General features: G+C 52.7%; 1 protein-coding gene across 3 annotated transcripts in view; it reads left to right on the top strand.

Moving 5' to 3' along the window:
• ITPK1 (inositol-tetrakisphosphate 1-kinase) overlaps nt 1–18,749 on the top strand; it is a 180,109-nt gene that overhangs the window by 124,315 nt on the left and 37,045 nt on the right. For all 3 annotated transcript variants that reach the window (XM_073011279.1, XM_037984412.2, XM_037984415.2), the window contains one exon: nt 2,003–2,120. In XM_073011279.1, coding sequence (XP_072867380.1) covers nt 2,003–2,120 — 118 coding nt within the window. The remainder of the gene's footprint in view (nt 1–2,002; nt 2,121–18,749) is intronic.

Below are 18,749 nucleotides of genomic sequence, written 5' to 3'. Positions count from 1 at the left end.
CGTGGAAGCATGGACTGAGTTTAAAAGGACAGGCTCTGATGACGGAATGGTGCCGAGAGGGGTAGTTGCCCATGGAGAGCCCCCAAGTGAGATGAGGGATCAGGTTCAGGCGCTTGGGTGAGGCTGGGACTGTCAGGTGAGAGGCACTGGGCGTGGCTGCTTGGCCCCAGGGCAGCTCTGCATAAAACCTTCCTTAAGGAGACTCTCCGGCTAGTCCCCATGCTCTGTGTGGGCGGCAGACATGGGCTCTCCCCCATCAGTGCCTGGTCCACTGTCTACAGGCAGCAGGTTGGTGGCCAAGTGGCTTGCTGACGGCCAGAGGGAGCTGTGACGCTCCTGCCCCGTCTCTAGGTCCTCACACTTGTGTGCAGGGAGAGGATGGCTAAGGGGTGAGGACAGTCACAGGCGTGAGGACTGGAACGCGAGGCCTCCCCTAGGTTACGCCAGCCACTGCTGAAGTCTTTAAACCTTCAGACCAAAAGACGGAAAGGAGCCCAGGGCCAGACACTGACGCGAAATCCAAGGAGAGACCGATTTCAGAGCAGAAGTGGGAATATGAGTCTCTGGTTTTTGTGTTAAAAGTGGCTTTTGGCTTAACAGGTGGTCACTAGGACCAAAGTAAGTTCACTGAAGAAAAGTGATTCCAAATGGCTGTTTCCTTCTGTCCATAAGATTCACTAGGAAGGCAGCACTGGGGTGCGTTTCCCCGGCTGTGCAGGCCTCACTGACAGGCTACGGAATGGGTGAATGGAGGGCAGGGGCTGGCTGGGCGGAGGAATCATGCTGGTGTGTCCGTTTCCTTGGACTGTCATAACCAAGTATCACAAACTGGGAGGCCTAACACTACGGGAATCTCCCAGCCCTGGGGGCCAACAGCTCCAGTCAGGGCGTCAGCAGTGCCTCCCTCCTGAGGCCCTGAGGGCGAAGCTTCCCTGCCCCTCTCCTGGCTCCTGGTGGGGGTGGGCACCCTCCGCCCTCCTCGGCTTGTAGGTGCGTCACTGCAGTTGTCTGTCTCCACACGGCCTCCTCCCTGTGTCTGTGTTCAGATTTCTCTCCTAAGAAATCCAGCCAGGGGATTGGGGCCCACCCACATGCGGCATGACCTCGTCCTAACTCCATTCCATCCACAAAGACCCTGTTTCCTTATCAATAAGGCCACGTTCACAAGTGCTGAAGGGTTAGGACTTGAGCGTGTATTTGGGGGACACAATTCAACCCGCAGCAGCTGGTTGAGGCCTTCTTCAGGCCAGCTTTTCCCCTGAGACCCCCCTCTCATCACGCCAGCATTCCAGTTTTGTCCTTAGAATCATGGAGGTTGAGGGCAAGGGTGGGCTCCTTTGCTATGTCAGCTTGGGTTAGTCTGGCCCACCAGGGTGGTGTGGGATTCTGCCTGTTGTTTTATTGAGTTCTGTTCTGGACAACAGTGTCTTCCCCACATGTAAGGGTTATTCTCCTAAGAAGATAGTAAGTTCCTTAGAGACTGGTTTTTGTCACAGTTTCTCTTGCATTTCCTTCGTGCCTACCCCAAAGCTAGCAGGTATGGAGGTGCAGTACTTGAGGAGTACTGGGTGGCCGGTGCCCACCCTGTGGCATGTTTCTCTCTGCCACACCTTCCCACAGACGGTCTGATGACTCCTGGCCTCATCCCACTCCCCCGGCCCTGCCTCAGAGTCCCTATCAGTGTGGGCACAGGGCTGCCACTCCCAGAGGAGCCAGCGCCTGGAGTGGATCTGCTTCCGGGTGAGGTTTTGTCCAGAGTCAGGCGGCCTGCCCTGAGCCTGGTTGAGGTTTCCTCGCTGTCTTCCGCGTGGCGCTCTATTTCTGAGTTTGATCTCTCAGATCTCAGGGTAACTGCTTGCAATGCCCCAGTGCTGGAATGCACCACCCTCCACCAAAGCCAGGGCTGGAGGGTAGGACAGGATGGATGTGCAGAGGGCACGAGGGGTGAAATGCTACCTGGCCCTTCCCCCACTCTAACCAGAGCAGCGTGCTTCCCTTTCAGGAGTACATCGATGCCCACCCTGAGACCATCGTCCTGGACCCGCTGCCTGCCATCAGAACCCTGCTCGACCGCTCCAAGTCCTACGAGCTCATCCGGAAGATTGAGGCCTACATGGAAGGTAGGGACATGTGTGGCACCGCATCCATGGCAGGTGGCCATCTTTGCGGTCACAAAGTGGCCACAGCCTGAGGTGTGGAGAGAGAGGGGTCTTGTCTTTTTAAGCACTTTGGGGCAGGAAGCATTTGAATTCCATGGGGCAGTCATTCTGGGGAGGTCCTTGCGTTCTCCCGTGACCAGCAGTGAGGAAATGAAAGCCTCAGGGTGCTCTTGTGGAAAGGGGTTCTGAGGGTTTTGTTTTGTTATGTTGAACCCATGGGTGACATTGAAGTGTCCTGGTAACACAGTGGCTGGAGAGCAGGAGTGTGTGCAGACAGCTCAGCGGCAGGCAGGTGAGTGGAGTTATGTAACTGGGCAGAGGACACAAACAGAAACTGAAGGCCTTAAATCAAACACGTGGAGATGTAATGTGGCTGCTGGACCTCACAGGTCCACTCTGTTCTGGAGGGCAGGGGCCTCCCTCTTCGCTGCAGCGCCTCCCCTGCCAACTGCAGGCTCCTGTCCCTGAGGACTCACCCCGACCCCTCCCCACCCCTGGGGCAGGCAGAGCCAGAGAACTCAAGGCTGCATTCTCAGGGTGTTTATGTGAGAAAGACTTTGTGGAGAGACTCCTGTTAACAGTAACCTTCTAGTTCACTGCTTGGTCCAAGTGTGCCCTACTGGGAGCTCTTGTTTAATTTTAAGGAAAAGTGCTTGGCCTGGACCCTCAGGCTTTGTGAGGATTTATCCTGGGGTCAAGGAGGCAGCCCCTGCTCCCTGCCCTACAGACCATGATTGAGGCCTAACCTGGCTATGAACGCTGACCTGGATGGTGACTTGGCCTTGGGCATATTTTCCTGTGATGGTGACTGGGGGGACCAGTGGGTACCTTTTGGCTCACAGCTCCAGAGGCACACCATCTGCATGGGAGTCTGAGACCACCATTTATTGGGTATGTGTTGTGTTCCTGCCTTTGGGTTAGGCCCTCTCCTTGTATTCTCCCTTTTGGTACACTTAGAAGTGGGCATGATAAGCCTTCCCATTTTACAGATGAATCCCAGAGGCTCTGAGAGGTTAGCAGACGTGCCACGTCACACAGCATTCAGGTGGCTGGGCCAGCATCCAGCCAGGTCTCTCTGACTCAGGCTCCCTGGCCCCTACTCCTGAGCTTGACTTTCATGTCCATGGCCAGAGGGCCCTGGATCTAGAAGAACCTGAAATGGGTACCACCGAGGACCCTGGCCTGGAGAATGGGTGAGTCCTCGGTTCCCTCTCTAAGGAATGTGCCCTGCAGAAGAGCTGGCTGCTGGATCTGGCTGTCCTGGAAGGGCTCCTGAGGCTTCTTTCCCTGAATGCCTGACACATTGGTGGGTGCAGAGAATGGGGGTTTTGTCCTGGTGCCCCATGTGAGCAGGCTTTCTTAGCACACGCCAGCAACCTTTATTTGCTGGGCCTGGAGTGATGGGCCTCTGCTGTGCACTTCCCCTCCCTTTGCACTGTCTTCCTGGAGCCATCCAGATTCCCAGATGGGAAGAAAGAGCTGTACATTCCCTTCTGGGGTCGCCTTCATCTCAGTCTGCCATGGGTGGAGGTTTGGTCAAATGTTGGGAAAGGGAGTCAGCCTCTTTCCAGAAGGTATGCTTGTTGGACACTGCCTGTGTGAAGAGCAGAAGGCTGTATTAGAACATGAGAAGGCCCAGTTAGTGGAAGAAGGTGGCAGACCAGCAGCCGCATCTCATGTCCCGGACAAGTCCATTTGAAGAGTGACAAGTTTGGATGGGATTCGAGACGGTGCTGCTGAAGGGCCTTTTGGAGCCAAAGGCACAGGCTCTGGAGGGAGGCAGCCTGTGTGTGGGTCCCAGTCTGGGCTCTTGTTAGCCACGTGGTCCCAGTCAAATCAATCATTTGAGTTCTGCTGGTGTTCTGGAAGATGTGGGTGATACCTGGCTCAGCCATGGGGTCAGGGGTCAGGATACCCGGGATGATGTCTGCAGAGCACTTAGCATGGGACTGGCCCATTGGGTCACCCGGGAACAGCAACCGCTCCAGCTGCTCCCACCATGATGGCAGGACCCCAGCATCCTAATTGAGTCTTCACATCCTAGATTTTTAGGAGTAGAAGACCAGGGCTTTGGGATCAAGAGTGAGCCTGGGCCCGGGGTATGAGCGTGTATGCTGTGTTCAGGGAGTAGGAACCCAGTGATGATGAGGTGGACCGTAGGAAGTCACACGCCGAGAGGCAGGCCCAGGAGGTACCTCCATTGCCCACTTGCCTGGCTCGGAATTGGGCCTCTCGTGGAGGCAGTTAGGAATCAGGTCAGGAATTTTAAGCGGGGTGTGTCCTAGTTCATTGGGAGATTAGAAAGTTCAGGAGCTGCCCGTAAGGGGGAGAGCTGTGGGTGTTCCAGGAGAGGGCCCAGTCCCCAACAGGTCCAGAGAGAGAGCTGTTGACCAAACCCTAACACACGCTTGGTCCTAGATCAGCAGGAAGTGTAGGGTGGGTGGGCCATGAATGTTGCACCCTGGGTTTTCCTTATCATGCACCCCGTGCCTGGGCTCGTATTCTTCCAGGAGGGTGGTCAGAGGCTGGGACTTCCTGGAGCCCTTTCCTGACTCCCAGTGGCTGTCCATTCACCAGCACTGCTGGGTGGGTCCCTGCTGCATGCCCCCACAAGCTGCAGAGGCAGAGAGCCTTCCTGAGAAGCACACCCTGGGCCCCCCTCCTCCACTCCCTGCTGTTCCTGGAGGCACTCAGCCCTTTCAGGCATACTGTAAATGGCCATAATTACCCTTGAAGTTCCCTCAGATAATCACAGCAATCCAGTGACATGCTTTTGTGTTGGGAGAAGGGGCTTGGCGAGACTTCCTCCGGTTGTCACCCTCCCTGGCACTAAGGCTGCTGTCTCTGTTTTCAGAGAATCTGGACAGCTGCGGGGAAAACAGAGCTGGTGGGGGATGGGTGGGCGCTTCAGGACTGCTAGGATCCTCATTGATGAGCAGGGGGAGGGAGATGACCAGAGCCCCTGCTTTGCAGTGGGGTTGGGCAGCTGGGCCATGGCACAAGGGGAGGCTCTCCCAGGAATAGCAGGCGGAGCCCTTGGATAAGGGTCTGTGCTTAGGTGGGCCATCTGTCTCCCTGCAGAGCATCAGCCATGGAGGGCCTCTCCCACCCCAGCTCTGCATTCAGGAGACAGATGAGGCCTGCTGCTGGGAGCTCCCAACCTCGCTGTCTCCGGGCAGCCTTTGTGAGGTCACCGCCTTCTCAGTTCCACATTTCCAGAGCTCATCCTTGTCTCATTCAGAGCCTGGAGGGGAAGCAGGGTCATTTCTCTGCCTCGGCTCTGGCAGCTTCAAACCCACCCACTTAGTATCAGTTAGCATTCAAATTACTTTAACAGCAGACCTAAAATAACAGTGGCTTAAATGTGACAGAACTTCCTTTCTCTCTGATGTAAAAGCCCAGAGTTAGGCCATCCAGCATGGGTGCAGGGGCTGGGACCCTGGCTCCTTCTAGCTCCTTATTCTTCTGTAGTCTGCCCATCTGGTCCTGGGTGATGGCTGTATTTCCAGCCCTCATATCCAAGATCTAGACATTAGGATGGAGAGGACGACTAAGAAAAAGGAAGCAAATGAGAAGAAGGCTTAGTTCTCTTTTAAGGAGGGGTTCTGGAAGCTACAGGACCAACATTGGCCAGAATTAGCCACATCCTAAGCTGCAAGGAAGTCGGGAAATTGAGTCCTTGTTCTGAGCAGCCACATGCCCAGCTAGAACTCAGGTTTTATCACCATGGAAGAAGGGCTAGAATGAGTTTTAGGGGAGCACTAGCAGTCTTCCATGTTGTCACCTTCCAAAACATGGGTCCCTGCCTGAGGACCTACCTTTCCCATGGCTGATTGACCTTGGAATTTCTCCTCTGGCTGGGGCTTTGGCCTCAGTCTGTGACCTCGGCAGCAGTCTCCTCCCTGTAGCAACCAGCATCCTGGCTTGCAGAATGACCCACCCCAGCATGCCAGGGCTCCAACTTCCCCTCATAGATGACTGCTTCTGGGAGGCAGCCATGCCTATACCTATACCCACGTTCCTCCCCACACCCACAACCCCTAGGCAGAGGCACAGGCAGCAGTGAGCTTGGATTCAATTCAAACCAAGCACTTAATTCTTCCTAGAAATTAAGCATTCCCTGGTGCAGGCCTTGGGGAGGGAGGGAGGAGGCTGCAGTGACAAACATTGAATTTGCAGGCCCTTTCTCCCATCAGCAGCCCACTCTGCCACCCAGGGCCAGGGTCCAGAGATGGAAGCCCCGAGGCCAAGGTGTGGCTGTGCCACCCCAGGTTGAGCGATTCTGGGCAAGGCTCCAGCTGGCTCCTGAACTGGCTGAGAAGGCACCATGTGTGAGAAGGCACTTGGGCCGTAATTGCAAGGCGTGGGTTTGTGTCCCTGTCTGCAGGGACAGCAGGTCTCTGACCATGGGGCAACAGGCTGGAGAGGTCCTTGAAAGCCCTGACTGCTTTGGGGTGACGGGTGTCTCTCCTCTTCTCCTTTTCTTAGAAGCTCTCACACATCTGCTCTGAGGGTGACAGATGGCCTGTTTGGGATCCCAGGCCTCCCTGGGGACGGGGGTGCATACCACAGATTGAATGCTTCTGCCTGTGGTTTTATGAGAATTTAATCAGGGCTCATCTTAGAGGCCATTTGAAAGCTGGATTGAAATTGAGTAATGTAGATACCAAGCAAAGAGAAAGTAACATTCCTTAGAGCCTGGAGAAATAATTCCCCAAAAAGCTTCTGCCTTGGGGATGGGTGTTTGTGATTGGTGGGGAGTTGCTCCCAGAGGCAGGAACTGACTGTCAACCCTCAGGGAGCTGCAGTGGGGTGGGGGCTTGGAGTCAAGGCCTCAGACCCTGCCCATTGCCCCCGCCCCCTTCCCCCGCATTGTGTGGCCTCTCTGAGCTGTGCGTCTGTCAGCGCTTAGGCAGGTGCTTAGCGTGCCAGGCGCTGGGTTAAATACTTTACAGATAGTAGCTAATTTAATCCACTTAATGACCCTATGAGGAAGGTTCTGTTATCACCTCCAATTTAGAGGTGAGGATACTGAGGGGCTTTGAGCTGAAGTTACATAAGGTCACAGAGCTACTGGGGGCAGGTTTGGGATCAGAACCCACACAGTGTGGGTCTGTTCTTAGCCAGTGGTTCTCAAGCCCAGCCCCTCACCCCTGTGTGTACCCCTCCCACGCCCCCAGCTCCCCTGTGGCTGACGGGAGAGGGACCGAGGCGAAGATGGGTAGGGTTGGGGCTGTGTGCCTGCAGGCGAGTTCTGCCCAGGCTCTCCTAGTGCTGGTGGCATGGCCATCGTCCCTGGGGGTGCCCTCTGGGGTCCAAGAAATGACACTTGAGGGCAGCCACACATCATGGCAGGAAAGAAGGACCTTGTCGCTGACGAGGCTTCCAATCTTAGCCCCTTGGGGGACCGGGCCAGTCACTCTCCCTTGAGTTGTTCGCTCATCTGGGAAGTAGGTTGCCAGTGCCTCGGTTGTGCTGAGTGGGCATCTCAGGTGGTGGCCCCACCCCAGATTGGGCAGAGCGACCCCTCGGTGTGTACCTGCCCATGCCTCCCCCAGTGTCAGCCTGCCCAGACCACGGGGCTGAGGTGAGGGGACAGCATGCCCCATGAAGGGGTCCGGAATGAGGGAGAACAGGGTGCCAGCGAGGTAGGGGCCTCTGGGGGAGGCGCTTGGCTTGTAGTTCCCTTTCCTGGACTTAGGGGATGTGTGGAAGCACCATTGTTTTTGTTTCCACATAGGCTATTGCCGCCACCCAGGCTGAGACCCGCCCTTTGGGTGCAGGGGAGGCTCTGCAGAGCAGGATCGTGCTTGTGGCTCCCATGCCCCAGGGCAGCTGAGTGCCAGCTGCGGACCAGGCCGGGTAGGTGCCTCGCCGGCACGATGTGGCAGCTGGGACCGAGGCCAGCCCTGGTCTGAGTCCACATGAGCCTCCTTCCTGGCACGTGCTGTGTGGAGGCCAGTGCCCTCCGCCAGTCCGGGAGTCGTGGGGCGAGGAGGAAATGGTGCCCCAGAGCATGTGGGACCAGGTCTGGCCTGCGAAGGTGGCTCCTCCTGTCCTCGAAGCTGCTCCTTCCCCCAGCTGCAGGGTTCCCCCTTTACAGATGGGGGTGTGGAACCTTCGAGAGGTTGTGGTAACTTAGTTGAGGTTTCAGAGCTGGTGCATCTTCAAGCTGAGCTCCATGTTGATGCCAAAGCTCACCCTGTTCCTTTACAACAAACATCTGTTTTACAGCTGATTCTCAGAATCCCTCCCATCTCCCTGCCCTTGGCTGACGCTTCCGTGTGGTCTGCTCCTGTCCTCTGGAGCCAGGGGCCGCCTGTGCAGCTATCCACGCATTCACATTCTAAGACGAGGCTGTGTCAGCCCCAGGGCCCCGGGAATCCTGGAAGCATCAGTCCTGCTGGCCAGGCTCTCAGTTGAGGCAGCAGGGGCCAGGAGATGTTCAGGGCAGGACAGGGCCTCAGGGAGCATGCCCCCAGGATCACCCTACCCCGTCCCCTTTTCTGCACCCCCACAGCCAAAGCCAGCTCCACATCAGGCCCACAGGCCTACTCGCGGCCCTTTCCGTGCCATCTCTTCCCTGGCCTAGCTGCAGCAGGGTGTCGGGGGGTCCCTGGAGAGTAATGAGAGCCTCCCCACTCTCCCTCTGGCAGCCTCACCCCTTTGTCCCACCAGGGCTGGGGGTTGTGCCTGGAGGACAGTGGCCCTGGAGCCTGGATCAGCTTTTTCCAGAGAGGTGGTCAGGTCCAGGCCTCCTAAGGGCCCTGGCAGAGATGAAACAGATGCTGGGTTCTCTGCCAAGCTCCTCATTTCCACAGCTGTGGCCCAGGGCACTGGTCTGGAGGCTCCCAAGAGAGACTCACAGGAGTGAACTGAGCTGTCATGGAGGCTGGCTGGCACCCTGCAGGAGAGATGCACCTTCATCTATGGAAGAATGTTCCTGTCTGTTCACTCAGAGCTTAACCTTGCTGGGCCTTTAAGACCACGGCAGGGACCCATTCTCCAGCAAAACAAGAAGGCCCCTCCACCCGCAGAACCAACCCCTCCAGCGCCATCCAGCTCAGTGGCTTCTGTCCGAGATACCCCCGTTGGTCCAGGTGGGCCTGCCCCAGGCCTTCCTGCAGAGCTTTCTGAAAACGCCTCTCTCCTCTCGACCCACAGGCACCCCTCCTTTAGGAGGTACTCCCCCAGTGACATCACCTGGCTCTGATCACTCTACTAGGGCACTGCCACTGATCCTAGGCCAGTTGGTGAACAGACTGTTTGTCTTTGGGACTCTGGCTCTCACCCCAAATTCCTTTCCCCTGGCTGTGTTGACTAACTCCCTCCAGACTCAGCTCCCAGGAACCTTCTTCCCCCTCCTCACACTGAGTCTCCTGGCTCCTCTGGAATATAAGCAGGGCACATGGGTACTCAAAACCTCCTTGTTGGTCAGATTGATCAGAAAGTATCCAATAGCAGCCATTTACACTTTAGTGTGAATTTATGGCTCACTTAGTGTTTTTCCAGCTGAAAGAGATCTTGAGTTCTCAAAACCCTACAAAAATTGCTCTTCTCCACATCCTCAACAATGAGAATAGAAGCCCCGAATGGTTGCATGGTTGACTCAGGACCACTCGGCACCTTTCCGACTCTCACTCCAGTGCTCTGTCCATGGGACCCACATCTCTGCAGGGGTCTTTTCAGAAGCAGTGCCGTAGTGAATCTAAAGTCAGACTGCCTGGGTTCAGAGCCTCTCCTGAACACCCAGCTGTGTGCATTTAGGCAAGTTATTTAACTGCATTGAGCCCCAGCTTTCCTGTCTGTAAAATGGGGAGGCAGATAATGTTGGCGCACCTTCCTCACAGGTTGTTGTAAGGATCCCTCAATCGGTGGGAGCTCTCCGGGCAGACAGTGCATTGTGAGTTTCAGACCACACCCTGTGTGCTGTGACCCTGTGAGTCCTGTGTTTCTGAACTTGCATTTAGTGCTAAAGGCAGCAGCCCCTGGCGCCCTGATGGTAGGCCTGCAGTGACCCCCATGAGACCAGACCCTGCCAGGCATTTGCTCCCCTCTGTCCATTCTGCCCAAACGCCCAGCCCCATGTTTGCAAATCTGTAGCCTAGGTTCATTTCCCCAGACAAGAATGTCTTCAGGGTGACCCATCACGTAACACAAGTGGGCTTTTAAAAATCTCTTTATTGGCTACTAGATGATGTATTCTAGATTTACTGTAATAAAGTTCACATTGCACAGGTATGTTTAGTGTAATTTTTAAGAAATTTTGACAGTTGCAAAGATAGTACACAAAGTTCCCATATACCCTTTGCACAGCTTCCTCCAGTGTTAACATCCTGTCTGACCATGATTATCTAAACCAGGAAGACCACATTGATAACTATTCAGTAATTGAAAGGCCTAAATGAATTCCAGTTTCCCCAGTTGTCCCACTAATACCCATCTTCTGGTCCAGGATCCAATCTTGCTGTTGCTCTCTGTGGTTTCCTGCTGTCTGGGATGGAGCCTCAGGTTTTGACCTTGACACTTTGGAAGAACCTCGACTGTTTATTTTGTGGAGTGTCCCTCAATTCGGGTTTATCTGGTGTTTTCGTGACTAGGTCAAGGTCATACATTTTCAGCAGGAACACCACCCAGCAGTGCCAGTCCCTCCCTAGTGTGTCATATCAGGAGACACATGAGGACAATGATGTCTTCTGTCTGCTCAGCAGCAGTTATTTGGTTGAAGTCCACCAGGCTTCTCCACTCTACATTTCTGTTTTTTCCTTTGTAGTTGGCAAGAACCTTCTAAGAGGATTCTTTGCAGACTCTCTCTCATACCTTTGCCCTTCTCTTGTAGCCTCCATGGATGGGTCTTGCCATTGTTACTGTGGTATTTACCGAACAGTCATCATACAGAATTGTAAGAACTGTGTCCCAACCACCCCAGTTGCCCTGGAAAGTGACAAGATCCCCTTGCAGCTTTGCAGACATCCACAGGGCACCAGGTGGCACCTTGTGGAGTGTCAGCATAATCTCATGTGTGAACAAAGGGAAAGGCAAAATAAGGAAAAGAGAAAAGTGTCAGATATGTTGGAGAATCAGGATTACGTGTTTCTTTGCTGCAGGACTTCTCAGAGCCTTAGTAATGTGTTAATATGAATCTTTAGTCCAGGGGCAGTGTATTGAATTTCATCACCGATTGTAAGATGCACTGATACTTTATATTCTATAAAAAAGAAAAAATCCTAAGGAAGTTGTGAAAGATCGATTATGAGACACATCTCAATTTCAGAGATAGAAAATATGGAAAACATGCCATAGAATCAGTGAAGTTCTGCAGAATTTAGCCTTTTCCATCCAATCAACTGTAGAGTCCCCTCCTGTCTTTGGCGCTTCTCTTAAGAGACTGTTGCACTCAACACCCTCAGGAATTCCCTGACTGGGTGCCTCCTGGCCGCCCTTGCTTCTGGCGCTGCACAGGTCTGTTCTTGAGCTCCCTGTGTTAGTGTGTGGGCCCTAATTGCTGGTGCTTCTTGAATCTGTTTAACTCCAGCCTCACTTCCCTGAGGCAGCCGCTGTTCGTGGTTTGGAACTTATCCTTCTAGACCCTTCTTATTCATACATGTAGAGATATATGTGCACTTTTAATTTTATTTTTTCATTACAGTAGGCTCTGGTGCAATGTGTGCATTTTAGAAACAGGGTCATTTTACCCACGTCCTGATACAGCTCTTTGTCCCCCCCGAGCATGTGTCTTGCTTGGCTTCTTTCCATGTCAGCCCATGAAGATGAGGGGGATCAGGTCTGCCCCTTTTGCTGGCAGCATAATATTTCCACACATGAATGAATGAATCCTAATTTATATTGGACCCATAAGGTCATTCCAGTCTTGTTTAGATTTTTGTTTTTAAAACGAACTGGGCTGCAGTAAACAGCTCCCTGCATATTTCTGTATAATTAATCCCTAGAAGTGGGATTTCTCAGCTAAAGATTATAAACATTCCTCACTTTGGCAGATCTCACTGGATTGCCCTTCAAAAAGTTTGAGCAAATTTCACTCCTGATGGTGCCAGTCTGCCTGGGGAAACCGTACCCAGCTCGTCTGATGTGTGTTTGTCATTATTGGCACAACTGAGTGTCCCATCGTGGATTCACTGGCTCCATTTGCATGTCTTCTATGAACGAATCTTTGCCTGTTGTTTGCCCATTTTTTTCAGTTGAGTTGTTGGTCTTGTTGATTACTTAGAGCCCTTTTTGTATGAAGAAAATTGTCCCATTGTTAAAAATTATGGATGGGGTCATCAATGTAAGCATCATCTTTGCTCTGGGGCCAAGCTAAGATGCTTTGCTTTTAGAATAGGTACTACCAGAAAGAGCCCTCCAAACATTTTTAAAATGTCTTGAAAGTAAAAAGGCTGCCATGTTTTGGGAGCGGGAGCTGGAGCTGAGCGGGGACAGTGAGCGTCTGCCTGGGCCCAGAAGGGGCTGTAAATCAGTGGGAGCAGCTGCCGCAGAGTCTACCCACGTTTCCAGCTACTGCCGCCAGACTCAGACATCGGGCGCTGAAATGTCTGTCTCTGTCTGGGCCAGTGTCTGGCTCCTCTTTTCCTGGGCTTTGGACATTCTGGTTGCAAACAGCTCTCTGGTCACATAAGATGAAATGAGTCACTAGCTGAGTCAGGTGGTTTTGAGGAAACCTGCTCTTCCCCTGCCTGTGGCTTGCTGTATTGGGCTGTAACGTTGCACCTGTGGCATTTGTTGTCTTATCTTCCTGTCCTCCAGTGTTTTCTGTCCACAGCTCGCCTGTCACCAGGTAGCTAAGTGAGGATCCAGCTGCTAGCAGGAAGGTTGCAGCTGTGGCAAGGCCGTAGGATCTCTTAGATGCCTTCAGAGAGCAGGGTAGGGGGCTGTAGCCACTGGCGAAATGCCCCCTCCTTCCCCCCAGTTACTCCAAATATCACAATTGTGTTTCCCCCTTGAAAGCTGATAGTAGCTGGATGTGTTACTTTCCCATTGCTGCATGACAGATGACAACAGACTGAGTGACTTATGACAGTACCTGTTTATTATCTCACAGGTGGGTGGGTCAGAAGCCCACATGGTGTGGTTGAGCTCTTGGCCCAGGGTGTCACAGGCTGAAATCAAGGTGTCTGCAGGGGCAGGTGCTCTTCTGGAGGCCCTGAGGAGGAATCCACCTCCAAGCTAACTCTTGTTGGCAGAATCCAGTTCCTGGTGGCTGTAGGACTGAGGTTCCCACCCTTGCTGGCCAGCAGCTCCTACAGGTCCTGCGTTTCTTCTCACGATACCCCTCTACTTGCAAGGCGGCCACAGCTGGCCAGTCTCTTTGTGCTTTGAATCTCCAGCTTCCTCTTCAGAGAAGCAGCTGTGTGTGTGATGCCTTAAGAGTCACCCAGACCATCTCCCTGTTCTGAGGGCAGCAATGCAGCATACCCGAGTCCCAGAGGAGAACCCATCCATCATGCATGCAGTCTGGCGATCATGCAGGGTGTCGCCCACCCACAGGGGGTCTTGGGGTCACCTTAGAGTCTACCTGCCACACTGAGTAAATACAATGGTTTTTCCTTGCATACTTCTAAGTTCAATGGAATCTGATTGCTATCATTGCATCTCTCCAGGCCCTGTCACCTGTGCTGGGTGTCTTGGGGCATGTCGCCCCTGCCCACTCCCTTTCCTGGGCGGCGTCTCTTGCCATACTGCCCCTGCACTCCACACTGCAGCCAAGCTGAACCCCAGGGGCACCCTTCTTCACCCTTGGCCTTTGTCCATGGTGTTCTGCCTGTCTGGAATACTCTTGGTCCCATGACTAATTCTAACTTTGGGGTTTGGTTCAGGCCACCTCCTCCCAGAAGCCCTCTGTGCCACATACTCCCTTCCCTGCGTGGGTCTGAGTGCCTTCCTCCCTACCCACAGACCCTTTGCTGCCCTCATTGCACATTCATTCCACTGTTTTATCATTGTCTGCTGCCCACTCTCTTCCCCACCTGACCATGACAGCCTTGAGGACAGGGGCGAGTATGTATTTGGGGACCATGAATCACCAGATCAGGGCCTGGAACATAGTACCTGCTCAATAAGTGTGCAAAGGAGGGAAGAACGTTTTCAAGAATCAGATATGTAAGAAACAGATGCACTGGGGGAGGCTCTGAGCAGAAATCCCACTCCCATGGGAGACAGGCCTGGGGCACATGGGGTCATGGGCTCAGGGCCACAGGAAGGGGTGGTCCTGGTTGTCTGTGGGGCTCTCGCAGAGGTAGTATTTAGAGCAGCTCTGAAATAACGGACTCGATTAGAGGAAGGCAGGAACCATTTCAGGGAGAGAGCGGGATGTTCAGGAGAAATGGGGGCTATTGGTGCTGCAGGAGAGCCCCCCACACCAAGGCCCAGAGGGCCTCCAGGGCCAGTTTCTGCTTAGCCTGCGGGGGGAGATAGGGAGGCCACTGGGAGGCTGCTGTGGCTTCAGGAAAAGATGCTGAGGGTGTGGTGAGGGTGGCGACTCTGGTCAGGAAGAGATGGGGTGGAGGCCAGAAATTGAGGGGGAACATTGGCAGGCATCAGGGCAGGCATTATTGTTTGGGATGAGTTAAGGAGAAGGAAACACAGGACAAGCCATAACCACAATCTGTGGTGCCAGCTTCACAGGGCAGGACAGTGCTGGGGGGCTCCAAGGGTGGGCCAGGTGTCTCCACGGCGGCCAAGAAAAACTACAAGAGAGGTCAGGTGCGGTGGCTCATGCCTGTAATCCCAGCATTTTGGAAGGTGGATCACCTGAGGTCAAGAGTTCAAGGCCAGCCTGACCAATATGGTGAAACCCTATTTCTACTAAAAATACAAAAATTAGCTGGGCATGGTGGCGCATGCCTGTAGTCCCAGCTACTCGGGAGGCTGAGGCAGGAGAATTGCTTGAACCTGGGAGGTGGAGGTTGCAGTGAACCAAGATCACATCACTGCACTCTAGCCTGGGCAACAGAGTGAGACTCCATCTCAAAGAAAAAAAAAACCTGTGAGAGAGGGACCCCTTGTAGGCCCCCAACAGTAATAAGTCCCCAGTCTGGGCCAAATCCGAGGGCTTCAGTGATAAAGATTCCATTTCAACAGGCAGAGATGAGAAGGGAGGGCATTCCAGTGGCAGGTACAACACAGACAAAGGCCAGGCAAGTAAGAAAGGCCAAGTTATCACCAGGAACAGAGATGGTCCCTCTTCATGAGAGCCTTTCTTGTTTTGGAACATGGGGTGGTACAGGCCCCCTCCACCTGGCATGGAGTAGACTTGTTGGCCTTGTCATAGGCCAGAGCCCTCCACCTTTCTCCCCTCCCCTCAAGCATTTAGATAAGTTTCTGTCATGGAGTTCACTCGGCTGCCTCAGGGCCTCTGGCTCAGCCAAGAACACTGTCAGGGCTGGGTGATGTTCCCTTTGTGTTTTCTCTGGACTTGTTCTGGCAAGCCCCAGATCCAGCCTTGTATTCTAAACATGAGGATTCTGCATCAAACTGTGTGGTCTGCCCAGAGATGACCCAGATCTCAGTGCTCCTCTAGGGCTGGTGTAGTCTGTTCTCACACTGCTATAAAAAACAACCTGACCGGGCACGGTGGCTCACGCCTGTAATCCCAGCCCTTTGGGAGGCCGAGGTGGGCAGATCACGAGGTCAGGTGATCAAGACCACCCTGGCTAACACAGTGAAACCCTGTCTCTACTAAAAGTAAAAAAAAATTAACCGGGCATAGTGGCGGGCACCTGTAGTCCCAGCTACTCGGGAGGCTGAGGCAGGAGAATGGCGTGAACCCGGGAGGCGGAACTTACAGTGAGCCGAGATCGCACCACTGCACTTCAGTCTAGGCGGCAGAGCGTGACTCCATCTCAAAAAAAAAAAAAAAAAAAAAAAAAGAACAACCTGAGGCCTGTCATGGTGGCTCACATCTGTAATTCCAACACTTTGAGAGGCCAAGGCAGGTGGATTGTTTGAAGTCAGGAGTTCCAGACCAGCCTGGCCAACATGGCAAAACCCCATCTCTACTAAAAATACAAAAATTAGCCAGGCATGGTGATGTGCGCTTGTAATCCCAGCTACTTAGGAGGCTGAGGCATGAGAATTGCTTGAACCAGGGAGGTGGAGGCTGCAGTGAGCTGAGATTGTGCACTGCATTCCAGCCTGAGTGACAGAGTGGGACTCTGTCTCCAAGGGGGGGAAAAATGGATTAAAAAAAAACCTACCTGAGAGTGGATAATTTCTGAAGAGATTATGAAGAGGTTTAATTGACTCACAGTTCTGCAGGCTGCACAAAAAATATGTCCAGGGAGGCCTCAGGAAACTTACAATCATAGCAGAAGGTGAAGGGGAAGTAGGCATGTCTTTACATGGCAGTAAGAGAGAGAAACAGAGCAAAAGGGGAAGTGCTACATGCTAGAATTCCTGAGAGCTCACTATCACACAAACAGCTAGAGGGAAATCCACCTCCCTGATCCAGTCACCTCCCACCAGGTCCCTCCCCCAAATTGGAAATTACAATTTGACATGAGATTTGGGTGGGGACACAGAGCCAAACCATATCATTCTACCCTGGCACCTCCCAAGCCTCATGTCCTTCTCACATTTCAAAACACAATCATGGCTTCCCAACAGCCCCCCAAAGTCTTAATACATTCCAGCATTAACTCAAAAGTCCAAGTCCAAAGTCTCATCTGAGACAAGGCAAGTCTCTTCTGCCTATAAGCCTGTAAAATAAAAAACAGGTTAGTTACTTCCAAGATACACTGAGGGTACAGGCATTGGGTAAATAGACCCAATTTCAAGAGGGAGAAATTAGCCCAAACAAGAACTACAGGGACTGCAGTCTCCATGCAAGTCCAAAACCCAGCAGGGCAGTCATTAAGTCTTAAAGTTCCAGAATAATCTCCTTTGACTCCATGACTCACATCCAGGCCACACTGATGCAAGGGGTGGGCTTACAAGACTTGGGCGGCTCCACCCCTGTGGCTCTGCAGGGTACAGCCCTCACAGCTGCTTTCATGGGCTGACACTGAGTACCTACAGCTTTTCCAGGGACACAGTATAAGCTCTTGGTGGGTCTATCATTATGGGATCTGGAGGATGGTGGCTGTCTTCTCACAGCTCCACTAGGCAGTGCCCCTGTGGGGTCTTTAGCATCACATACTCTCTGCACTGCCCTAGCAGAGGTTTTGCATGAGGGCTCCACCCTTGCAGCAGACTTCTGCCTGGACATCCAGGCATTGCCATACATCCTCTGAAATCTAGGCAGAGACTCAACTTTTGCCTTCAGCACACCTGCAGGCCCAACACCATGTGGAAGCCGCCAAGGCTTGAGGATTGCACCCTCCAAAGCAATAGCTTGAGCTGTACCTTGGCCCCTTTTAGCTACTGCTCGAGCTGGAGCAACTGGGATGCAGGGTGCTATATCCTGAGGCTGCACAGAGCAGCAGGGTCCTGAGCCCAGCCCACAAAACAATTTTTCCCTTCTAGACCTCCAGGTCTGTGATGGGAGGGACTGCTGTGAAGGTCTCTGAAATGCCCTGAAGGCATTTTCCCCTATTGTCTTGGCTATTAGCCTTCGGGGCTTCTTTACTTATGCAAATTTCTGCAGCTTTGAGTTCCTTCTCAGAAAACGGTTTTTCTTTTCTACCACATGCTCAACCTGCAAAGTTTCCAAACTTTTATGCTCTGCTTCCCTTTTAAATATAAGTTCTAGTTTCTGGTCATTTCCTTGTTTTTGCAAATGAGCATAGGCTTTTAGAAGCAGCCAGTCTACATCTTGAATGCTTTGCTGCTTAGAAATTTCTTCCACCAGATGCCCCAAACTATCTCTCTCAAGTTCAAAGTTCCACAGATCTCTAGAGCAGGGACACAATGTTGCCAGTCTCTTTGCTAAAGCATAGCAAGAGTGACATTTACTCTAGTTTCCAGTAAGTTCCTCATCTCCATCTGAGATCTACTCAGCGTGGACTTCACTGTTCATAGCATTATCAGCATTTTGGTCACAACCATTCCACAAGTCTCTGGGAAGTTCCAAACTTTCCCTCATCTTCCTATCTTCTTCTGAGCCCTCCAAACTGTTCCATACTCTTCCCATTATCTGGTTTCAAAGTTGCTTCCACATTTTCAGGTATCCTTATAGCAGTGCCCCACTTCTCTGGTGCCATTTTTCTGTATTAGTTTGTTCTTACGTTGCTATAAAGAACTACCTGAGACTGGGTAATTTATGGAAAAAAGAGGTTTAATTGACTCCCGGTTCCACAGACTGTACAGAAGCCATGGCTGATGAGGCCTCAGGAAACTTACAGTGATGGCGGAAGGTGAAAGGGAAGCAGGTGCACCTTCACATGGTGACAGGAGAGAGAGAAAGAAGGGTGAAGTGTTACACTCTTTTAAGCAATTGAATCTCGAGAGAACTCACTCACTGTCCTGAGAACAGCAAGGGGGAAATCCATCCCCATGATCCAGTCACCTTTCACCAGGTCCTCCCCCAATGCTGGGAATTACAATTCAACATGAGATTTGGGTGGAGACAGAGAGCCAAACCATGTTGGCTGGCTTAGAAGTTTGCTGCTGATCTGAGTTCGAGTTCTGTCATGA

This window comes from Chlorocebus sabaeus, chromosome 24 (assembly GCF_047675955.1).
Source record: "Chlorocebus sabaeus isolate Y175 chromosome 24, mChlSab1.0.hap1, whole genome shotgun sequence".
NCBI lineage: Eukaryota > Metazoa > Chordata > Mammalia > Primates > Cercopithecidae > Chlorocebus > Chlorocebus sabaeus.
The sequence above is the reverse complement of the archived record's forward strand: the minus strand, read 5'-3'. Positions and strand labels throughout refer to the sequence as shown.